Source organism: Lepidochelys olivacea, assembly GCF_965140295.1.
Source record: "Lepidochelys olivacea isolate rLepOli2 genome assembly, chromosome: 3".
In the NCBI taxonomy this organism is placed as follows: domain Eukaryota; kingdom Metazoa; phylum Chordata; order Testudines; family Cheloniidae; genus Lepidochelys; species Lepidochelys olivacea.
Genome location: NC_140413.1, coordinates 69,866,068 through 69,887,298, shown reverse-complemented (window position 1 = coordinate 69,887,298; position 21,231 = coordinate 69,866,068). Strand labels below are relative to the sequence as shown.

The window sequence follows — 21,231 nt, the reverse complement described above, 5'->3', positions numbered from 1 at the left end:
TTGAACTTGGTAGACTGTATAAAACAATACAGATATTGATACTTTGTCCTTAAGCAATGTAGTACTTAGCCTGTAGTTACATATTATTCTCTGCTTCAGTTCAGTTGGTATTTGTATATCAAGTCAATAAATCTTTATGTTGGCAAACAAATCAATATTTGATTTGCTGCTTATGCTATATTTTGAGCATTATATGTTCTGTGAGAGATTAACTGGGCCATAATGAAATTTCAGAGTGTCTGTTTTATCATCAGCAGGCAGATGTCTAAGTGTTATAGCTTAATTTTTCTCGTAGGTTTACTGAACTTTATGTAGAAGAACTGCAGAATGAAGGAGACTTGCTCATTCTTATCATGGACTATCTGAAAGGCTTGAATGTGAGCAAAAACACAGTACAAGGAATCATGAAGTAGGTTATATTTACATTTTTATGAAGCCTCAGTGGAATAAGCTGCAAATGAAAATACATAATTACAGCCTACAATTTTTTATATTAGTCTCTCCCACCCTAGGTTCTTGAAGAATGACACCCAACCTCCTTATTCTAGGACTACTTGTATGTTACCTTTTATTGCTGTTTGTCTTCCTTTCTTCCATCCTCATTCCAAAAAGTAGTTTATTGACATTACCAGTTAGAGAAAATTATTGCTTTAATCCTTTCCTCCATCTGAGAGGTTAGAAGGGGCGGCTACTTCAGAATATCATTGTGTGTCAGTTGTGGGGATGGTTTGCTTGCCTGCCACAGAACCTCTTTCCTTTAGAGCAGGCGTGTTGCCTCCAACGTGCTAAATTTCTGCAGTTCAGTTTTTTGGGGCAATCTAAAGTATCTGTTCAGAGGACTTTGTGAATACCTAGTGATACATGGCAAACCAGGTTATCTCCCTGAAATACAAAATATTGTCATTTAAAACATTAATAGTTCTTTCTTGACTTTTTGGGCTTCATTGCCTGCCAGAGTAGGCCCTATTGCAACACTGCGTGCTGACTTCAATTTAGACCTTCCAAGGAAAGTGGTGAATGAAGAGGCTATTTTGAATATTCCTATACAGGGATTAAATCCCTTAGAGAGATGTTTTGATGCTAGAGATTATCAACTCTTCAGTAACGATGAAACACAAACTGGCCTGCCAACGGGGGCCGGGGTCAGGGCAAGGAAAGGGATCGCCAGGGGTCTGGTGATTTAAAAGGGCCCAGGCGGATGGGATAGATACGTACTTTTTAATAAAAATTAAGATAGAAATCCTGCTGTGCTGTACAGAGCGCCATCCCTCGTTGTGACAGTAACAGTTTGCCAGAGCACTGCCGCACCCAGCTAGTCTGGCAGAGCTTCAGCAACAGCAGCTTGGGAACTGCGGAGCTTGCTGCCTCCTCTGGCTGCTGTGCCTGCCATGCTGTCTCTACGGCTGCGGGTCTGAGGACAGGGATACTTTAAAGAGGAACAAGCTCCTTCTGTGCTACCAGATTTCCTCCCCCGGGGCTGCAGCTCCTCACCAGACACAAGCCAGCAAGTTCAGCCACCCAATGGAGCCCCTCTGTTTGCCGAGAGGCAGCTGGGATTAGCGCCCACCCTCCCCCTTCTGCTGCTGCTAGCACTGGCTGACGAGCTAGCTGCTGTCTCGAGCACAGGATGAGGGGCCACCTCCACCGCTCAACCAGGGAACGAGGTGCAGGTTTTCCCTCTCCTTGGAGATCTCCTGGTTGATGTGGCGCACAATGTCTGCTGTCTCCTCATTGCTCTGGGTGCTGATGTCCCACAGCATCAGCAGCACAAGTATTGTACATTTTAACTTTGTTAGTCATATTCAGTTACATCTTGTATATCAGTTTCTTTCCTGGTCTTTAGATTGCACATGAATCACGATTAGGTGTTTAATTAGCCTACTTGATACTTCAGGTGTTTTCTTACTTTGTGCTTCTTTAAATGTTTTATATATTAATTAATTTCATAATGTATTTATTTAATTTAACTTTATCATTCAAAATAACAAATTCTATAGCTTATATTTAGGCTCACAATTTGTTTAATACTGGTGCTGTAACTGGGGAAAAAAAAGTTAACTAGATCAAGCAATGCCACAATTTACGCATATTGAGTCCTAATGTGTTATCAATAGGATAAAAAGTAGTGTCATAAACCTCAGCCATCACTTTCTCGGCAGACCATTGACTGTTCTGCCCTGGGGCTCGGAATTGTTGTCCGCTGGCCTGAATACAAATAAGTAACTGGTTTAACTCTTTATTTTGTAGCTTCTATTTATCTGTGAGAAAAGAGACAGAAGCAAAATTGGTGGATGGGACTGGCCATAGACCTCACTACAGCCTTCGTACACTTTGCAGGGCTTTGAGATTTGCAGCATCTAATCCATGTAAAAACATACAGCGCTCACTGTATGAGGTAATGATCTTTCTGTGTGATTTTGTTCCTAAGTGTGTGTTCAATACACAATCTACTTGGGTAAAGGAATACAAGGAAAATCATATTTTCTAGGGGCATCAGATATCAAACAAATGCCTTAAAAAATAAAGCTTAAAGAAATTTTCACTTCACAATAGAAAATAACTTTATTTTTGTAGGGCTTTTGCTTGGGCTTCCTGACACAGCTTGACAGAGTTTCTCACCCGATAGTTCAGAAGCTAATTTGCCAGCATATTGTCTCTGGCAACATCAAAAGCCTCCTTAAGCAGGTAGGAACTTCTGAATATTTTGGCATGTTTAATGTTATCAGGAAGATTGTTTTTAAATACATTTTCCCTTGTTGATCATGCTTTAGTAATTTTAAAAGTTCTCAAACATTTAAACTTTATCCTATTGGTCGTTTCTGATAAAATGTTATTTCATTTAACTTGAACTATATGGTTTAAGCATGGTATTTTCTTAGCTGACTTATTCTTTCATCTGAAAACATTGAAAGGATGTGGAGAACTTGCATATGACTGAATCTTGCCAAATTTCAGAGAATGACCAGACCAACTTTAATAGTGATGACTCTAATTCTGAAGTAGAGGTTGGGGAGGAACTTGCTGGGTTTTTTTTTTGTTTTCTTTTGTTTTAACATAAGGGGCAATACACATTGGTATGGAAAAGGCTTGTGCTCTAATGAAGCAAAAATCTGAGCTTCATCTTGAAGAGGGAGAATCCAGGTTGATTCTTGGAGCACAGAGTGAACTTGCAGGGCTGAAATACAAAATATTGTCATTTAAAACATTAATAGTTCTTTCTTGACTTTGTGGGCTTCATTGCTTGCCAGAGTAGGCCCTATTGCAACACTACATAGTGACTTCAATTTAGACTTTCTGAAGAAAGTGGTGAATGAAGAGCTATTTTGAAAGTTCGTATACAGGGATTAAATTCCTTAGAGAGATGTTTTGATGCTAGAAATTAACAACTCTCCAGTAACGATGAAATAAAAATAAGTAACCCCCTCAGTTCAAGAAATTCCTACAAGTCACTTTTCAGAATAGCATGTCACATTAAAGTCCAGAACTGGGAGTCAGAGGACCTGGGGTTCTGTTCACAGCTCTGCACAGATTCTTGACTTTAGACGAGTCACCTTCTCTTCCTTGGATTCAAATCTGTAAAATGGGGATAATACATACCTCACAGGAGTGCTGAGGATTAAGCTAATGTCTGTAAATTGCTTTTTATGGATGATGCTATAGTAGTGCAAAAATAGCTGCTGCTGTTAGAAAACAATATGAAACACATTTGTATAATCTGTTATTTCTATCCTGTTTTTCAGCCACTACCAGAGCCCCAAGGAGGGAGAGCTGTACAAATAGAAGGTTACTGGATTTCAGTGGGGGATAAGGAACCTGTGATAGATGAGACTTATGTACTAACTTCTTCTGTTAAACTTAATCTGAAAGACATTGTCAGAGTTGTGTCTGCAGGGTATGTTTGTTTAAATTTTTGTGTCAGAATACAAAATTAAAAAGATAACATACAATTCTGTAATTGAGGTTACCTACCTCTATTATATTTCTATACTTAATGTTGCCCCTTAAATCTTAATAGATTAAAATATGCGTTAACATTAAAAAATGATGAGACGCTTCTTCTGAGAGGAATAATTCTCCTTCATGACTGACCTGCAGAAAGCCTACTGTAGGAATTGCATGCCGAGCTACAAGAATGACCTTTGACCAGTAGCTAGCAGTTGTGGGGGGCGTGTGCACGTCACTTGTTCTTAGTATTCTAAGACAAGAGCATAAGTACAGTAGAACCTCAAAGTTACAAACACCAGAGTTACGAACTGACCGGTCAACTACACACCTCATTTGGAACCAGAAGTACGCAATCAGGCAGCAGCAGAGACCAAAAAAAAGCAAATACAGTACAGTACTGTGTTAAATGTAAACTACTAAAAAATAGAGGGAAAGCGGCATTTTTCTTCTGCATAGTAAAGTTTCAAATCTGTATTAAGTCAATGTTCAGTTGTAAACTTTTGAAATAACCCCCATAACGTTTTGTTCAGTTTTACAAACGGTGTTCATAACTCTGAGGTTCTACTGTAGTCCAGTTATCTGCATGCTTGAGAGGATATGAAACCAGCTTTTCTTTCATTGTCCTTAAACAGCCTAAATTTTGTCATGTACAGTCCCACTTAAGCCCTATAAAGCTTGGTATAAAAATAGTTTGTGCTGATATCGACCAGCCTCTGATTTCACAAGTGATGACGGAGGCAGCATGGTATAGTAGTTAGCATATGGGAATAAAGGTATTTGAGATTATGTCCTGGCTTTGACACTGACTGGCTCTGTGACTTGGGTGAGGAACATAAATGAGACCTTGAGAGGCTAAATTGTAGTCTCTTGATAATCTGTTACACAAGGCTCTGATAAATTGCAAACAGTACAGATGCATTACTTCCTTTTCATATACACACAGGATATTTTACTGTCAACCTAAAATACTGCTTCTAAAATATTGTCTTTGCTAATCCCTGAAGGACTCATCCAGTGCTGATTCAAGGAGAGACATCAGTTGGTAAAACTAGTTTAATTCGCTGGTTGGCTGCAGCTAGTGGGAACCACTGTGTGCGGATTAACAATCACGAACATACTGACATCCAGGAGTACATTGGCTGTTATACATCAGACACTTCTGGGAAGCTGATGTTTAAGGAAGGTAAGGTTATCGCTTATCACATTTACCTCTAATTCCCTTCCATTTTACATATTACGCAGAGATGAAAAAAGCTCTGGTCACGGTTGTGTCAATGCAAATATGAGCTTTCATGCAGTTAGTTCAGTTGTGCAGGTCTCTGGTTATTGTGTTAAAGGGGTTCCTTTAGGCGTTCTTCCATCTCTTGTTCTTTGGTCCATTGCACTGACAGAGGGGAGAGCTAAAGGGTTTAACAGCTTCAGTGCTGTTGCACATCTTGCTGTGGGTTAACTTATTTTATTCTGAAGTAAAACTGGCTGCAAGGATTACTTGTGTTTGCTGGGTTTTTTGTATATTTTCATGCAGATTACCTTAAAGTTTTAACCAGAACCTTTTGTATTCCAACACAGGTGTCCTTATTGATGCTATGAGAAAGGGCTACTGGATTATCCTCGATGAACTGAATTTGGCTCCTACAGATGTTCTGGAGGCACTCAACAGACTGCTGGATGATAACAGAGAGCTGTTCATAACAGAGACACAAGAAGTTGTCAGGGCACACCCTCGATTTATGCTGTTTGCTACACAGAATCCACCAGGACTGTATGGCGGCAGGAAGGTTTGTCGATCTCTCCTCTTGCTTTCGGTTATTCTTACATTAGGAAGAAAGCTTCACCATATTATTCTTTCAGGGGTGCAGAGACCTGTGGCACAGAAACTTTCTCACACATATCAGATAACATGATAATATGAAAGTGTAAAGGAGTAGCAGAAGGGAAGATGGTCTTCTAGCCAAGGCACTGGACTGCCTGCCTATGTGAGCTTGGGCAAGTCACTTAGGCTATATCTACACTGCAACTTGGGAGGTGATTCCCGGGACCCATAGACAGATGCGCACTAGCTCAGCTTGAACTAGTATGTTAAAAATCATAGTGTGGACATTGCAGCATGGGCAGTGGGTTGAGGTAGCCACCAGAATCCAAGCCCTCCTGACCCCCTGGGTCCAAGCTGGGGCAGCTAGCTCAAGTTGAGCTGGTATGAGTCTGTCTGTCTACCTGCACTGGGAATCTCACTTTCCAGTTGCAGTGTAGACATACCCTTAGTCTCTCAATGCCTAAGTTGCCATCTGTAAAATGTTGTGAAGATACATTAATGTTTATAAGGTGCTCAAATGCTAGGGCTGTGAATGCCATAGAAAAGCCCGTGTGTAAATAAAACAGATATGTATTCTAGAGCAGTGGTTCTCAAACTTATTTTATCGCGGGCCCCCTTCTTTGTGTCTGTAATAGTAAGCTCCCCACCTCCCCTGGGTGCACAGCCAGCAGCCACATCTCTCCGGCCACCCAGCTCTGAAAGTGCGCAGAAAGTATTTTTTTTTTTCCCTAACATTTCTCACGCACTCCCGCCCTAATATATTCTGCACCCCCCAGGTGAATGCTCTCCCACCCAGTTGGAGAACCCCTGTTCAAGAAAGAGATCTAGGTTGCCAGCCTAGGTAGAAGGAACCTTTCTGAGTTTTGAAGTTTCCTCAACAAGAATATATAGTAGTTCCAATAGTTTTTAATTTCAAAATTAATCTAGCATGTCTGTTGCAGTGACCAAATGCTGATATGATCTACACTTAAAAATTCTGTGTGTCTTGACTGACTAGCACATAACACTAGTGGATGAATATGAGAAAACTGGCTTCCTTTCTCTTCCTTGTAAATGAAGCTTAAGAACTACTGCATTTCATGAACAGCACACACATGCACTTTTTATGAAGTTCAGTATTGGATGCAACTGGCTGTGAGGTGCCAGAGAAGAATTTGGCAAAGAAGCAGAGTGGGTAGGCAAATAATCTAATTCTTCTGCTATTTGGTGGCCTTTACAAGAGAAGTGAAGTTGGAGAGCAGTGTTCAGTTTAAGCCTTTATTCAGACTTGCCAGTCAGAGAACACACCAAGAATTTTTAAGGGCAGGTCAGTAGCTTCTCTGGTGGACGCTAAAGCTCCAGTTCAGCAGAGATGTTAAGCACACTTTTAAGCACTTTGCTGAATCAGAGCCTAAGTAATTAAATGTAATTTGCCCTGACTGATTATTTGGTTGTCTCAGACTGCTGGAGAATAGACCTTTTGCATCTTTAATGTCCATTTTGTAAGTTTTAAGCACGATCCTATCTATTCCTTGTCCCATTGGATTTTAATCACTAAACCTTCAGGGTAGCTCAGCTTCCTTTGACTGTATGTGCAGGATATAGTTTACAAGGATTAAAGGGAAAAAGCAAAGTTCAGAAGTACTATTCCCAAACGTACATTTTAGGTGTTGTCCAGAGCCTTCAGGAATCGTTTTGTGGAGCTGCATTTTGATGAGCTGCCAAGTGCTGAGCTAGAAACAATCCTTCACAAGCGATGCAGTCTGCCACCTTCTTACTGCAGTAAACTCGTCAAAATCATGCTGAATCTGCAGGTATTGGTGTCTTTTTTTTTTTCTTCCCCCTTTTAATATAGAAGTAAAACTAAGGCCTTTAAAAAAAATATTGTATGACTTAACAACGGAGAAGTCTCTAATTTAAAATAACCAAGTTTGCTGGCTTAAGTGAACCCTTTCAGTTTGAGTTTTTGTTTAAAAGCAAAACCAAGTCCAGTAGCTACCAGTGCCTCATTTTTGGATTTTTGTTTAAATACTTTAAAAAATATTGTGCTCCCACATTTTTCTAGATCCTAGGTGCTGAAATAGATTGTTGTGAACAACCATTTAGCTCTGGCTACTTACCAAAATATGTGTTTTCTTTAAAAACAAATGCAGTAATAAAACCTGGAGGTACCTCTTTCTTCCTTCTGTCCTTTCTTCCTTCTAGAATTGAATGTGCTTAGACCTTTTTACTGTATTGCAAGAAAGTGAAAACTATATTCCAGTTATTAAATGAGAGGAAGTCTTAGGCTGGGATTACGAATTTATTACGTTTTCATTTCACTGACGTTTGTTTGAATGAGGAATACATATTAAATTTTAACCGTCCTCTTTGCTCACTTGGTAGTCTTATCGCAGAGGTTCAACAGTGTTTGCTGGGAAGCATGGTTTCATTACTCTTCGAGATCTGTTTCGTTGGGCTGAAAGATACAGATTGGCAGAACAGACAGAGAAGGATTATGACTGGCTTCAGCATTTAGCAAACGATGGTGGGTCTTTGCTCCTGTTCTTCATGATACTTCATTTTTTTAAAGAACTAATGTAAACATTTTTAACCCCACTTTTCAAATACAAACCTTTGTCCCTTGTTACTGAGCAGTAATAATCTGTGATGGAATACACTCCTGTATTCACACCCTGCACACTATTGTAATAATCTCTGTACAAAGTATGCCTTGTAAGATGTCATTTGAAAACTCAGAATTTTCTGGTCAGTATTGTCCTGGCAAAATGTGTGGAAACATTGTATGTGTCATTATAAGATTCTACTTTTTGATGTTATGAACACATATTCCAAACCCCACAGCCCTGCCCAGGCAGAAATCAGGTCTGTCCTTAACAAAGGAAGGAGTGTGCACCTGACTTAATTTGCATTTAAGCAGTAAACAGAATCCTCACGTAGGCAGACAAAACAAAGGAAGTTCAAACAGGTGGAAAAAAACCCAGCAGGGAATAGCCTTCTACATAGATTCTTTGTCCCCTGGGTCTCAGCTGCAAATGTTTTTCAAGAGGGGGACCGATAATATAAAAAGGAGGGACAAACACCCCTCTCTCTCTCTCCCTGTCTATTGCATCCACTGCACCTGAAGAGACAAAGGAAGTAGCCATTGGACTTTGGGGGAAGGGTCTGGACTGACTGAGTTTGGGTCAGTAACACTGCTGAAAGCATGTGTGAGAAAACTGCTTTGAATCTAATGTAGTTTGTTAAATTAGGTACCGGTAAGTGTTTTATCTTTATTTTTCTTGTAACCATTTCTGACTTTTATGCCCCGTTACTTGTACTCACTTAAATTCTCTCTCTTTGTAGTTAATAAACTCATTTTATTGTTTTATCTAATCCAGTGTGTTCAAGTTTAAGTGCCTGGATAACTGTTTGGGGTAACAAGTTGTGACCATATTATTACCTTAAAGGAATAATGGACTCAGTATATTGGTACTGTCCATGAGAAGGCATACATGCAGTATGTAGAGGACATACATTTCTGGGTAGAAATCCGGGAGTGTGTTGGGGTCACCCTGTAGCATAACCCAGGCTGGTAAGAGCCAGGGTGCTGCTGGCTGGCTGGCTGCCTGCAGCACATACACAGACATAGTTGGGAGTGATTTATATGCTGGAGGCTGTGAGCAGTCCAGGCCGGAGACTACAGCAGCAAGGCATTGTAAAGGTCACCCCAGGTTACTGGGCAGGGGTGACACAGCTGCTCATTAGTCTGGATTGTATCCTGACATGTCACAGTGGTGCAGCGAACTAGGGTTTATGCACAGCTTTTTTAGTTTAAATGAGGCTTACACTGCCTCTAGCAATTTTAAGCACCGGTCTAGCAATTTTAAGGGAGTCTTAAGTATGGTGGCTGGAAACAATCAAAGAGAGGTTACAGTTTGTTGTTTTCTGTTTGCTTATTTCTGGTAAGGGAAATATAAACAGTAAAGCATAAGTATGAACACCAGCGAAACAACTGAAAAGCTAGAACTGGCCAGGTTGGAGAAAGAAGAAAGAGATAAAGAATGTGAGCACCAAAGGTGGCAAGGAGAGTGAAGAGCCAAAGACAGGCAAGCGGAAGAGCAGCAGCACGAAGCTGCCCACTGGTGAGCCATGGAGCTGAAGGAAAAAGAAATAGCTGCCCTCCAACAAGCCCTGGAAGCTCAGAAGGAAAAAGAAGAGAGAGAAAAGCTATCCATAGATGACCCAGGGAGCTGAAAGAGAAAAAGGCCCTAGAGAAGGAGAGGAAATATAATCTTGGCATTATGGCAAAACATGGACAGATCCCAGTGTCACCAATCTTTTGCTCCCTTCAAGGAGCTCTCAGCTGTAACAAATTGTGTCCTGCATAAGAACGTAAGAGCAGCCATACTAGGTCAGACCAAAGGTCCATCTAGCCCAGTATCCTGTCTTCCAACAGTGTTCAATGCCTGGTGCCGCAGAGGGAATTGACAGAACAGGCAATCATCAAGTGATCCATCCCCTGTTGCTCATTCCAACTTTGGGCAAACAGAGGCTAGGCCATTGATGGACCTATCCTCCATGCATACAAGGCAACAGACTTCACTGAAGAATATCTACCACTTTTGAAAGGCTATCTGAGGTTCATAATATTCCTGAGGACAAAAAAGTACCCACACTGATTGCAAAGCTTTGAATGTATTTAATGAAATGCTTATTGAGGTAGCCTTGAGATAGTCTGAATTTTAAAAAGCTGCTTTTCAAATGTTTCAAATTATTCCTGGAGTGAATAGGTTGAAATTTAGAAATCTCAAGAAAAGTGATGGTACAAGTCATAGCGAATATGCCTATAAGATGTGTGACCTAATAAGAAAATGGGGAAAGGGAAGGGGGGCGGGGCATAAGGATTTTAGCCAATTGCTTGATCTCTTTGCTCAAGAACATTTCCTCAGTATATGCACTGATGAGATTTGGAATAGTTTATGGGATAAATCTTTAAAATTTGCAAGAAGTGGCCACCGTGGCTCATTCCTTTGTGCAAACCCAGATGTCCAATGAGAGCAGTCCAGAGAAGGAGGGATGCAAAGCCAGTGTAAAGGGTGATCCTGTTTTACGCCTCAGAAAAAAGGAGGGTATTTGGGAGCCCAGGCAGTCTGCCCCCTGCCCCCAAATTGTTCCCCTCCTGGAAATTTGCATCACAAACCTCCTGAGAAGGAGGAGAGTCCAAGAAGATGTTTCTAGTGTAACTCTACTGAGCACCTGAGAAATCAATGTCCCAAGCTAAAAGAAACTAAGCCCCATCCAATCTATTTTAAACTCACCTGATGAGTTTTGTGAGGACTGACCTTGAGGGGGTCGATGTGGAAGTTGTTAAGGTTGCCAGAGTAAATAGCAAGGAGTACCCGGGGTGGGAAGCGGGGGAGACACTGGAGCCCAGATCTCTCTGGTCAAGGGACGCAAGGTCCAACAGACTGAAATGTTACCTGATGAGAAAGTGGAGCTTCTAGTAGTGGGAGGACATATAATTCCTGTGCTTTTAGCCAAGGTGCATGGGCTAGGTGGAATGGGAAGGTTTAGAAAGTGCAATAGTTGTGCTGGGTAGTATCCCCATTGAAATACTTGTTGGGAATGCTATTTTGCATATGATTAAGGCTATTAATTTGGTAACAGAAAGATGTCAAAGGGAGTATTGTGTTGGATCCTAGAGGGGAGTGGTAACGTCCCAGAAACTGCTGGGGGGAGGTCTCTCTAACTCGGTGGTTTTCAAAATTTCTGTATTAGTGACCCCTTTCACTCAGCAAGCCTCTGAGTGTGACCCTCCTTATGAATTAAAAACTGGGGGAGGGATTTTACAGCTTCTGACCCCCCGTAACCACCATGAGATCCCCGAGGGGTCATGACCCCCAGATTGAGAATTCCTTCTCTAACTCTTCTGCAGCAGAAGGAAACTGTTTCCAGGTGTGGGAGGGGCTGAGGCTGGCGCCTGCATGGCAGAGAAAAACAGCATGCCGTCAGGGCCAGCTGGGGCGGAGATAACCCCTGTGACTGAAGAAGTGGTCCCAGATATCAGCTGCTAGCATTTTGCAGTTGAATAAGGGATAGATCCCACTCTAGAGAGCGTCAGAGGGTGCCCCAGGAAAGAAAAATGGGGAGAGGTTTTTTGAAGAAGATGGGAGATTGTATAGGGAGGCTCCTATGGGTAAAAACCAAAGCTCTGGGCAACCCTGTAAGCAGTTGGTTGTGCCCACATAGCACCATGCTATGTGCTAGGATATGATTGTCCTTTTGCTGGTCACTTGGGGGCACAGAGAACCGATGACAGGTTAAAGAAAAAATAATACAGGCCAGGAATACAGAGTGATGTGAGGAATTATTGCAGGTTTTGTGAATTAAGTCAAAAGTACCTGAGAAAGTTCCTCTATGCCCCTTGCTTGTAATATAAGAGGCATTTTTGAGGGTAACAATGGACATCGTGGGTCCTACCCAAAGGGGAAAGAAATGTATCTTGGTGGTAGTGGATTAGCTCTGACTAAGACTGAGGCAGAATCTGTGGCAAGAGCCATTTTCACTATCTTTAGCAGAGTGCATTTCCCTAAAGAGATTTTTATCTGACCTTGGGTCAAATTTTATGTCTCAGCTATTCAGTGAGCTATGGAAGTTGTGGAGTGACACAACTAAAAGCTACCTCATATCACCCAGAAACAAATGGTTTGGTGGAAAGATTCAGTGGGACCCTAAAATCTTTGTTGGGAGTGACTTATATGCTGGAGGCTGTCTGTGAGCCGTCCAGGCTGGAGGCAACAGCGGCAAGGCATTATAAAGGGCATCCCAGGTTACAGGGCAGGGGTCACAGCTATTCATTGGTCTGGATTGTACTGCTCATATGTCACACATTCCACTTTAAGAATCAAAGCAAACACTCTGATTTCTCTTGCCTTATTTACAGGTTTCATGCTTCTGGCAGGCAGAGTCAGGAAGCAGGAGGAGGTTGATGTTATTCAAAGTGTCCTTGAAAAGCATTTTAAGAAGAAATTGTATCCTCACTCTCTCTTCTCAGAGGAAAGCGTTAGAAAGTTATTGGGTGAGTTTGCAAAAAGGACTAAATCAAAAACCTGATGCGTGTGATTAAAGCTAATCAGCTTGTTCTTTGTTGGGCAGTTAAATCATCTACGCAGATGTCGGTGATGGACAGTGAGTTTAGTCATGTTGTCTGGACTCAAGGGATGAGGAGGCTTGCAGTTCTGGTAGGACGAGCCCTGGAGTTTGGCGAACCAGTACTGCTGGTGGGAGACACTGGGTAACTTGTTTTTCTATTACAGTAATGAATTGTTCTGTTTAGCCCTGTTCAGCAAGGTCCTTAACTGCATACCGACATTTAAACATGAGTGACCTCACTGAAGTTAGTAAAACTACTTATCCTTAAAGAGGAGCCTTGCTTAAATGCCTTGCTGTTTCACAGCCTTTGTGAATCTAAAACTGTCTCAAATGTCAAGTCAGGTTTGTAGCTGCTGTAATACAGAGTTAACTTTTTAGAGTGCTGTGTTGGAGTGCACCTGTTTTAGCAAACTACATTAAAAGTATCTCTTGTGGTTTTGCTTTATTTTATCTAATTTGTACAACAGTGTTATATAAACCTGTTAGGGATGTATTGAAACTGAACTGGAGAGGAGGGGGGTTGAGTTTCGTTCATGAACTGTCTGTTAGAATCTCAGTATAAGAATTACATACCATTCTCTTGAAACCTGGAAAAGTTAGTAATAAATCTGGTGGATAGTGGTGAATACATTTACATATGTTCCAGGATCTGACTGCATAAGGCCCAGCCCATCCTTTTTATTTTTTTCCTTTCTGCAAAAAAGAGGTCATGGAAGCAGATCTCTCATGCTGGTTATAAATTTAGTATTAGGTAATTCTGTTAGTCTTTGTCTACACTGACACGTCGTCGACCAATCTTTTGTCGTTCAGGGGCGTTAAAAAAGCACCCCCCTGAACGACAAAGGTTTTACCGATGAAAAGCGCCGGTGTGAACAGTGCTTTGTCAGCAGGAGTGCTCTCTTTCCGACAAAGCTGCTGCTGCTCATGGGGTGTGGAAGATTTTTGTCCCTAAAAGCCTCGTAGTGTAGTCATAGCCTTAGAGAGTAAGAAGAGGCTGAAGTTGGGAAAGAAGAGACTCAAGTAATTAGATGCTAAAAGGGAACTTGGATGCTACTTGGAAAAGAATAAATCTTATGTAAGTATTTCAATTTAACAGTCAAGACCTTTCATTTCTTAGGAGTCCGGTGGCACCTTAAAGACTAACAGCCACTGGACTCCTTGTTTATTTTTTTGTGGATACAGACTAACACTGTTACCCCCTGATATTTGACTTTCATTTCTTAGTCTTTCAAAATGGATGATTGCTTGTGTTCAAGCCTGTAAGGAGAACTTGTTCTACACTAGGAATGGGTACATTGGCTGCTTGTCAAAGGTTTATTGTCTTGGTATTTAAGCTGCTGCTTGAAATTCAATTACTTCATTCACAAAATGTTAATCTGTTAATGGGGCTAGGTGTAGTCCTCTGTGTGGGTGGGCAGTGTTGCTTCAATTTTGGCATTCTCCTCAGACGACCTCCTGGATTATATTTAGTTTCCTGCAGTGGAGCTCTGTAGAGACAATTCATGAAAGGACAAAGAGAGGTCAAAATCCATCAGTCTCCACTTACTGAATACTGCCTCTGAATGTATGGCCAGTACAGATCTAGATTGAATTACCACTTCCTTCCTAGGAGTCCTTTCTGGGACAATTGGAGGTGGAAAGGAAGGAAGGATGGGTAAGGCCTTGTGTAGCCTTAAGCCTGGTTCAAACACATAGGCTATGACTACAATTGTAGAGTTTTTGTGCTGTCAGTTTAAATGGTGATAGTGAACTGGTGAAAGAAAAGCGCTGGTTTGTGTATTCACTTACTTCCACAGGCGTCAGAGAGTGTTTACATTTGCAGCACTTCCATCAACGTGAGAGCAGCACACTGAGGGCAGCAATCCCGCAGTGCAGCTCTCTTCATTTGGTGATAGGTCTTGTGGGAAGTCGGGGGTGTGATCGTGGGGCATCCTGGGTCCCTGCACAGCCTCCTCTCCCCAAGCACTGATCAGCTCCAGTAGGTCAGCATTGCTTCAAGCGGGGGATTGTTGCTCCGTGGAGCAGGCATTGTCACCTGGCCAGATAAGTGAGCACTTGCCAAGAAAACAGGAAGGGGAATTTCAAAGTTCCCAGGGCTTTACAGGGGGAGGGGTGGATGTCTGTTTACCTGGCGTCAGAGCAGCAGAGCTGCTGGCCAGAATGGTCATCTAGCACTGTGGGATATCCTGTGGAGGCTAAAAGCTCTGTAAACTGGAAGAACATGTCTTCACTTGCACATCACCGCAAAAGCATCACCGGTAAGACCTCATGGAGGTGGTTTTCTTTTTGCAGTGAAACTTCTGAGTTTCACTGGAAAAAGACATTGGCAAGTGTAGACATTCCCATGGAGTTTGTGCAAAAAAAGGGTCTTTTTCCACTTTAAATGGCAAGTGTAGACATGCTCTTAGTTGCACCAGTTTAATTGTGATGTTAAACCAGTGAAACATCTGTGTGGATAGGTGCAAACTACACTGATATAAGCTTGCTCTAAACCTAGATAAGAGCATCAATGATGTCTCATGACTCCTATAGTATGGATCTTCAAAAGGCAATACATTTGGAGAATTTAATTTACTGATAAGTTTTTTTTTTCTTCTTATAGTGAGAGGCTAACATTTTTCTCCATGGCCCTTCTGATATTTTATGATGCCTTAATCACTGATGCATTATGCATCATTCAGAGGCGATTTGGAGATGTGAAATTTGTTACCTTTCTAAAGTCCAAATCAAATCTGAGGGTGCAGGTCCCTCACTATTAATGTTTTAATTAATAATAGTGGCAATTCAGCAATGTTTTGCGTGCCAAAAGTGGATGCAATTCATTTCATTTTTGTAAGGTGGGTCAGCTTTCAGAGAAAGGAATACGTGGGAGTAAGAGGAACAGCATGGTGGGGCCATTACCCTGCAGGGCTTTGAGGAAATCCAGCTGGAACGGCTTTGTTGCTGAAGTGGGCCATTAAGTGGTTGTGGACCCCTTCTGTTTTTGTTCTAAGTTGACTTCATTGGTTTTCTTTGTTCATGTTATAGGTGTGGCAAAACTACTATTTGTCAGATATTTGCAGCCTTGGCAAATCAGAAATTACATTCTGTGAACTGCCACTTGCATATGGAGACATCAGACTTCCTGGGAGGACTACGGCCAGTCAGACAGAGATCAAAGGACAAGGTCTGTCTCATGACAAGGGGTGACTGGTATCACTGAGCTTTAGTGTGGTCAAGAGAGCAGAGAATGACAAATCCCTGCTGACTCTTCTTTTTCTTCCCCATTACCTAGGAGGAATTTGACAGTTCTAGACTCTTTGAATGGCACGATGGACCCCTTGTTTTAGCAATGAAGGAGGACGGCTTTTTTCTCCTGGATGAGATTTCATTAGCTGATGATTCTGTGTTGGAAAGACTTAATAGGTATGCATTCTAAAAGTGTGTAATGTTAAGCAGCCCTTCACCAGGCTACATTTATCACACAAATGAGTTAGATAATCTAGCTTCTAATTGTTAATCTTAGCCAGCGTCCCTTTTTCTTAGTTGCTCAATTCCTGTTTAAATAAAAAAGATCCAAAGTAACTCAGTGGCGCATTCACTGTTAAGCTGCTGTACCAGATCACTTAGTTTGTGAACTGATCGGTCTCCAGCAGAAAGACGCTGACTGCACCCATATTAGTCCTGTAATTTTAGACAATTGCTTGCTATTGGGGAGGCTGCTGGCAACAGAGAAGGAGAAGGGATGGTAAGGTAGACCTATGAAAAGGACAGGATGAAAATTTACTCTTGCACTTCAATAGTGATTTAGCTGAACTTATTAGAAGAACTTAGAAGTATCCTGATCCAAAAGCAAAGGAGTCCAAATTTGTTCAAGATTATTGTGGCAATGATTTGTGTCCTTGGGTTGTTTATATCCGTAGCTGTGTGCTAAGCGTTACTATGAGATTTGCTCTTCGTGAGTGGTTTTCAACCAGGAGTCCGGGGGCTGCGAGCAGATTTCAGGACGTCTGCCAAAATAAACCAGAGAGCAGGGCTGGCATTAGAGTCACTTTGGCCCAGGGAAGAAAGCCGAAGCCTGAGCCCCGCTGCCTGGGGCCAAAGCTGAAGCCTGTACGCTGCCGTATGGGGATGAATCCAACTTAGCTTTGCGGAGCCCCGGTGGCATGGGACCTTGGACAGTTGCCCTGCTTGCTATCTCCTAATGCTGGCCCTGGCTTTTAATTTACTGGATATGCAGGAAAAAACATTTTTTGTGGCACATGTAGGCCCGGAGTTTTCATAGCACGTTGGGGGGCGGGGCGGACTCGGAAAGAAAAAGGTTGAGAACCCCTGTTCTGTGGCACTGCTTCAGACTGAAGACCACCTTCATGTGCTTAACCTGTGCTCAAAATGTTATAGTCACCTTTCTGTGCATAGACTGACAGGACAAGAGAGTCCATTTGTTTTAACAGCTGGTTAATTTCCCCAGGTAAAATAGTTAAAACACAGTTCTCCGTAAAGGATAGCATGTAGGGACAGTTAACAACACAATAGAACAAAAACAAAATAAGTATACGTGATTAAAATGGAATCTACAATGAGACCTGTAGCTAGAGCTACAACCTTTCCTTATATAGAAAGATAGATGAAAGCCTTATTTTCTGCCAGTTCCTGTAAAAAAAACATTTCTCAGTCTGTCATTACGTTCATGGGAAGTAACATGCCTTGTCCAAGAACAGGAAAGGTGCCTAGCAAATTGGTGTCTTTCAATACCTTCCCAAATTTTTTTATGTAAAGGTGTTACAACTGACACTATATACTACTGTTAGATTACAGCACCCTTCATTTTAAAGTCCGTCTTTTCTCTTACCAAATATATTGAGATGACCAGCAATTACTTTCTTTGATGTCTCAATAGTTTCTTTATTTCAAGTAGATTTTTCATAGCTCATGTGCACCTTGCAAACTAATCTTCTTCAGTTAACTTTATTGTTTTGTTAATGATTCCAGGCAACATCTTCCTGACCACTTTTGCTAACATGCACAGTAATGGGTCACGCTTTTAGCTCCTTCACACAGTTCACTAGTGAGAGTACATTAGGGGGTGGGGTATGCAACTAAAAATATTAAATAGATATTTTAAGTTGCACTGATAGTGAATTTGTTGTAACTTGTCAGTTTTGTATTCCATAAACTTGAAAACTAATTCAGTGTGCTCTTCATCAAGCTTCAGCTGTGAATGTTACTTTTGGCATTGTATTTATAAGAGAGAGCTTTTGAAAGGTCCATGCTACAATGTAAATCTTTTGACCAACCACTTTACACAGACTTTCACATCAAGGTGTAGATGAGCTTTCCACATCTGTGTATTCAGAAATATTGTCAGTTGGAAAGGATAAGCAGAATTTATCATTTACTTTTGCTGAAACCCATTATATTGAGCTTTGTGACTTAAGCTATGTTGACACTGGTATTTGAACGAGAAAACTCTTGTCTTCTGCTGCCCCTCGGAAAGACAAAAGTTTTGCCGCGAGAAGCACCAGTGTGAACAGCGCGTTGTCGGCAGGAGATGCCGCTCGTTGCGGGTGGAAATTTTTTGTTGTCAGGAGAGGCGACAAACAGCAGCTACGCTGCCTGTCATCTAGCGGCACGGCTTTAGTGACACAGCCATGTCGCTAAAAGCTGTGTAGTGTAGACATAGCCTTAGAAATCGAGCTAAGCAAAGCTACCTCACGTTTATGTATTTTTAAAAAGACTGGTGACCTTCTAAAGTGCAAGCTATGGGATTTAAATAAAACAATTTTTATAACACAGTTTTTTTAAAACCTGGTTTGTAGTGTTCTTGAAGTTGAGAAGACGCTGGTGCTTGCTGAAAAAGGTAGTCAAGAAGATGAGGATAATGAAGTAGAACTTCTGATTGCGGGAAAGAAATTTCGCATCCTAGCAACCATGAACCCAGGAGGTGACTTTGGAAAAAAAGAGGTAAATTCTGAGAGGCCATTGGAATTATGACTTGAATGTGCAGCATGCACATGGTATAGGTCCCAGCATGCAGTATTGCATATTGGAGTCTGTCTCCTGGCTCTAAAGGAGGACTAAGGTGTGTCTTTCTTCTCCCACCCGTGTACTGTTATTTTGACAATGTAAACAAGCACTCAACAAAATATCAACAAAGAAAAATGTGGATACTGAATCACATAAGTAGACTTGATATGCAGAACATTTTAAGTAAATGAAGTGTAACTCGCAAAGGAAACTACATCCAAATCCAGTTCTTGCTGTGGAGTCTTTATGATGTGGTGTGGGGATGCAATGACAGATTGTGCTCCTGGAACAGACGAAAACTGGCAACTAGAAGTTGTCACCTAGGGTCTCCAAAAAATGGGCAAATGCCAGTAGGGCAAGATTTCCCACAAAATAAGAACAACAGTTCTAAAGTAACCCCTTACGTTGTTTTAAAAGGAACTTAATAACCGTCTAAGGAATGACAGACATTTGAACTCAAAGCTTCAGCTTTTTTACCCCTAGAGAGGGGGGTGCCCATTTTAAAAAAAAAAAAAAAAATCAGTCATTTTTAGCATGCTAACAAATCTACCAGAAAGCCCCGGGTTCAGTAATTAAAGGGAAATTGCTTCTTTATTGCATATGTACTGGTTGATGATTGCTCTTTATAATCCAGCGCAAAGGAGCAATTAAGGAAAGGCATTCCAATTCAACCCTTTACCTCTATGGTGGTCTTTCTTTCAAAGGCCGAGAGGCAGATGAGATTATACAGCCCTTGTTTGATAGACTGTGTCTCTGAAGTTCCATCTCACTCTGATTCTTGCAATCTATCTCATTTTCTCCCCTATTCTCTTTCAGTATTTCAGATGAACAGTTGGTGTGTCCTCTTGGTCTTGCACTAAAAGAGCCACATTTTCTCCTACTAGTGATAGCTATAAACACCCTATCATTATTAGAAGGAATACTACATGATTTCGAAAAGGAGTCAGTTTATTTACTGTTCTAATAATTCACACGCACTAGAACTACTAGCCTATGATAGTTTAAATGCAAGCTTAAGTAATGTAGGTCTGTAGTAGCCATGATGTATGCTGGTAGTGGCTATATAGTTATATTTTATTGCCTGCAGCTTTCTCCTGCACTGCGCAACAGATTTACAGAGATATGGTGTCCACAGAGTAACAGTCGTGAGGATTTAATACAGATCGTAAAGCACAATCTTCATCCAGGACTGTCTCTGGACAGGATAAACCACCAAGGTAAGTATAATTTAGTTTTGTGTCAAATTTAAACTCTGCATTGGGGAGAGAACTGAATTTGCAGATTGAGATGGTTTTGGCAAGGATTCACACTAATGCTTCTTCCATCCATAAATACAACTATCTCTGCAAACAGACTGATACATACACTGGCCTCTGTTCCTCCCTTCATAGCATTCCATTGCCATGTGACTGACCAAAAGTTGATAGCTTTCAGCAAAGCAATGCAAAGGTCCCCTCCCCACCTGAACTCTTCCCTCCTCTTCAATATCTTATCCTATTTCTCAGGTATTGGGGAGGAACAAAAGACCAGGACCATATCTCTCATTTCCTTTGCTACTGACAGCTTGGCTGTTGGTTTAATTTACTGAGCTCTCTCTTGTGTTCCCTTACATTTTAACTTTTGGGTGGTTCAGTCTTTGACAGTGCAGACGCTGGGTTCCTCCTCCTCTGTTGGTCTGGCACAATTTCCCCCCTGAAGTACTCCTTCCTCTGCTGCAGTTAGATACCTGCTTTACTCAAAGCGGCATACAGGAAAGTGACTTCTGTGTGCAAATCTGGCATCTACCAGAGAAGGCTAAAGAAAAGGATTGGGTTGGGGGGGAAGAGCAATGAACAAACCATCTGTGTCTCCTGCAGTACTTATGTGCTGTGGGGAGCCTTAAGAGTCCTCCTCTGAGAGCGAAACCTTTGCAATTGGCTCAAAGGCTGGATCCATTTCTGGAAATCAGATTAAACTAGCCCCTCAGCTTCTCTAAAGGGGGAGAGACGTGCCCATGTTGGGAGTCGAGGCTTTCCCAGAGGCATCAATGGAAGCAGGTTTCTGGGGCTTTGAAAGGCCTGTAAAATAGGGCGAGGGCTCACTTGTGGGGAACAGCAACTTTTTCCATGATAGCCTCAGACTCTGAAAAGATTTTTCAGATTTCCACAAGGTAAAGGGCTTTCATTAGCAAACACCACCCCACTCCTTTGCCTAGCCTGTGGATTACATGAGTGGCTCAATGAGTTATTTCTGCCTGCTAAACCTTTCCAGGAGCCTTTAACCTCCGCTCCCAGGGGGTACTCTCAGAATTCTTCGACGTTTCCAGATTCTCTGCTAAGCTGCTGGTGCTTGCCCTTCCCCTTGAGTTTTCATGA

General features: G+C 41.6%; 1 protein-coding gene across 1 annotated transcript in view; it reads left to right on the top strand.

Moving 5' to 3' along the window:
- Nucleotides 1-21,231, top strand: part of MDN1 (midasin AAA ATPase 1) — a 163,204-nt gene that overhangs the window by 49,286 nt on the left and 92,687 nt on the right. The window contains exons 20-33 of the mRNA XM_084622359.1: nt 296-409; nt 2,248-2,395; nt 2,575-2,685; nt 3,741-3,892; nt 4,950-5,128; nt 5,515-5,723; nt 7,405-7,551; nt 8,123-8,264; nt 12,663-12,797; nt 12,875-13,013; nt 15,899-16,037; nt 16,146-16,276; nt 18,670-18,814; nt 19,965-20,094. Coding sequence (XP_084478485.1) covers nt 296-409; nt 2,248-2,395; nt 2,575-2,685; nt 3,741-3,892; nt 4,950-5,128; nt 5,515-5,723; nt 7,405-7,551; nt 8,123-8,264; nt 12,663-12,797; nt 12,875-13,013; nt 15,899-16,037; nt 16,146-16,276; nt 18,670-18,814; nt 19,965-20,094 — 2,021 coding nt within the window. The remainder of the gene's footprint in view (nt 1-295; nt 410-2,247; nt 2,396-2,574; nt 2,686-3,740; nt 3,893-4,949; nt 5,129-5,514; nt 5,724-7,404; nt 7,552-8,122; nt 8,265-12,662; nt 12,798-12,874; nt 13,014-15,898; nt 16,038-16,145; nt 16,277-18,669; nt 18,815-19,964; nt 20,095-21,231) is intronic.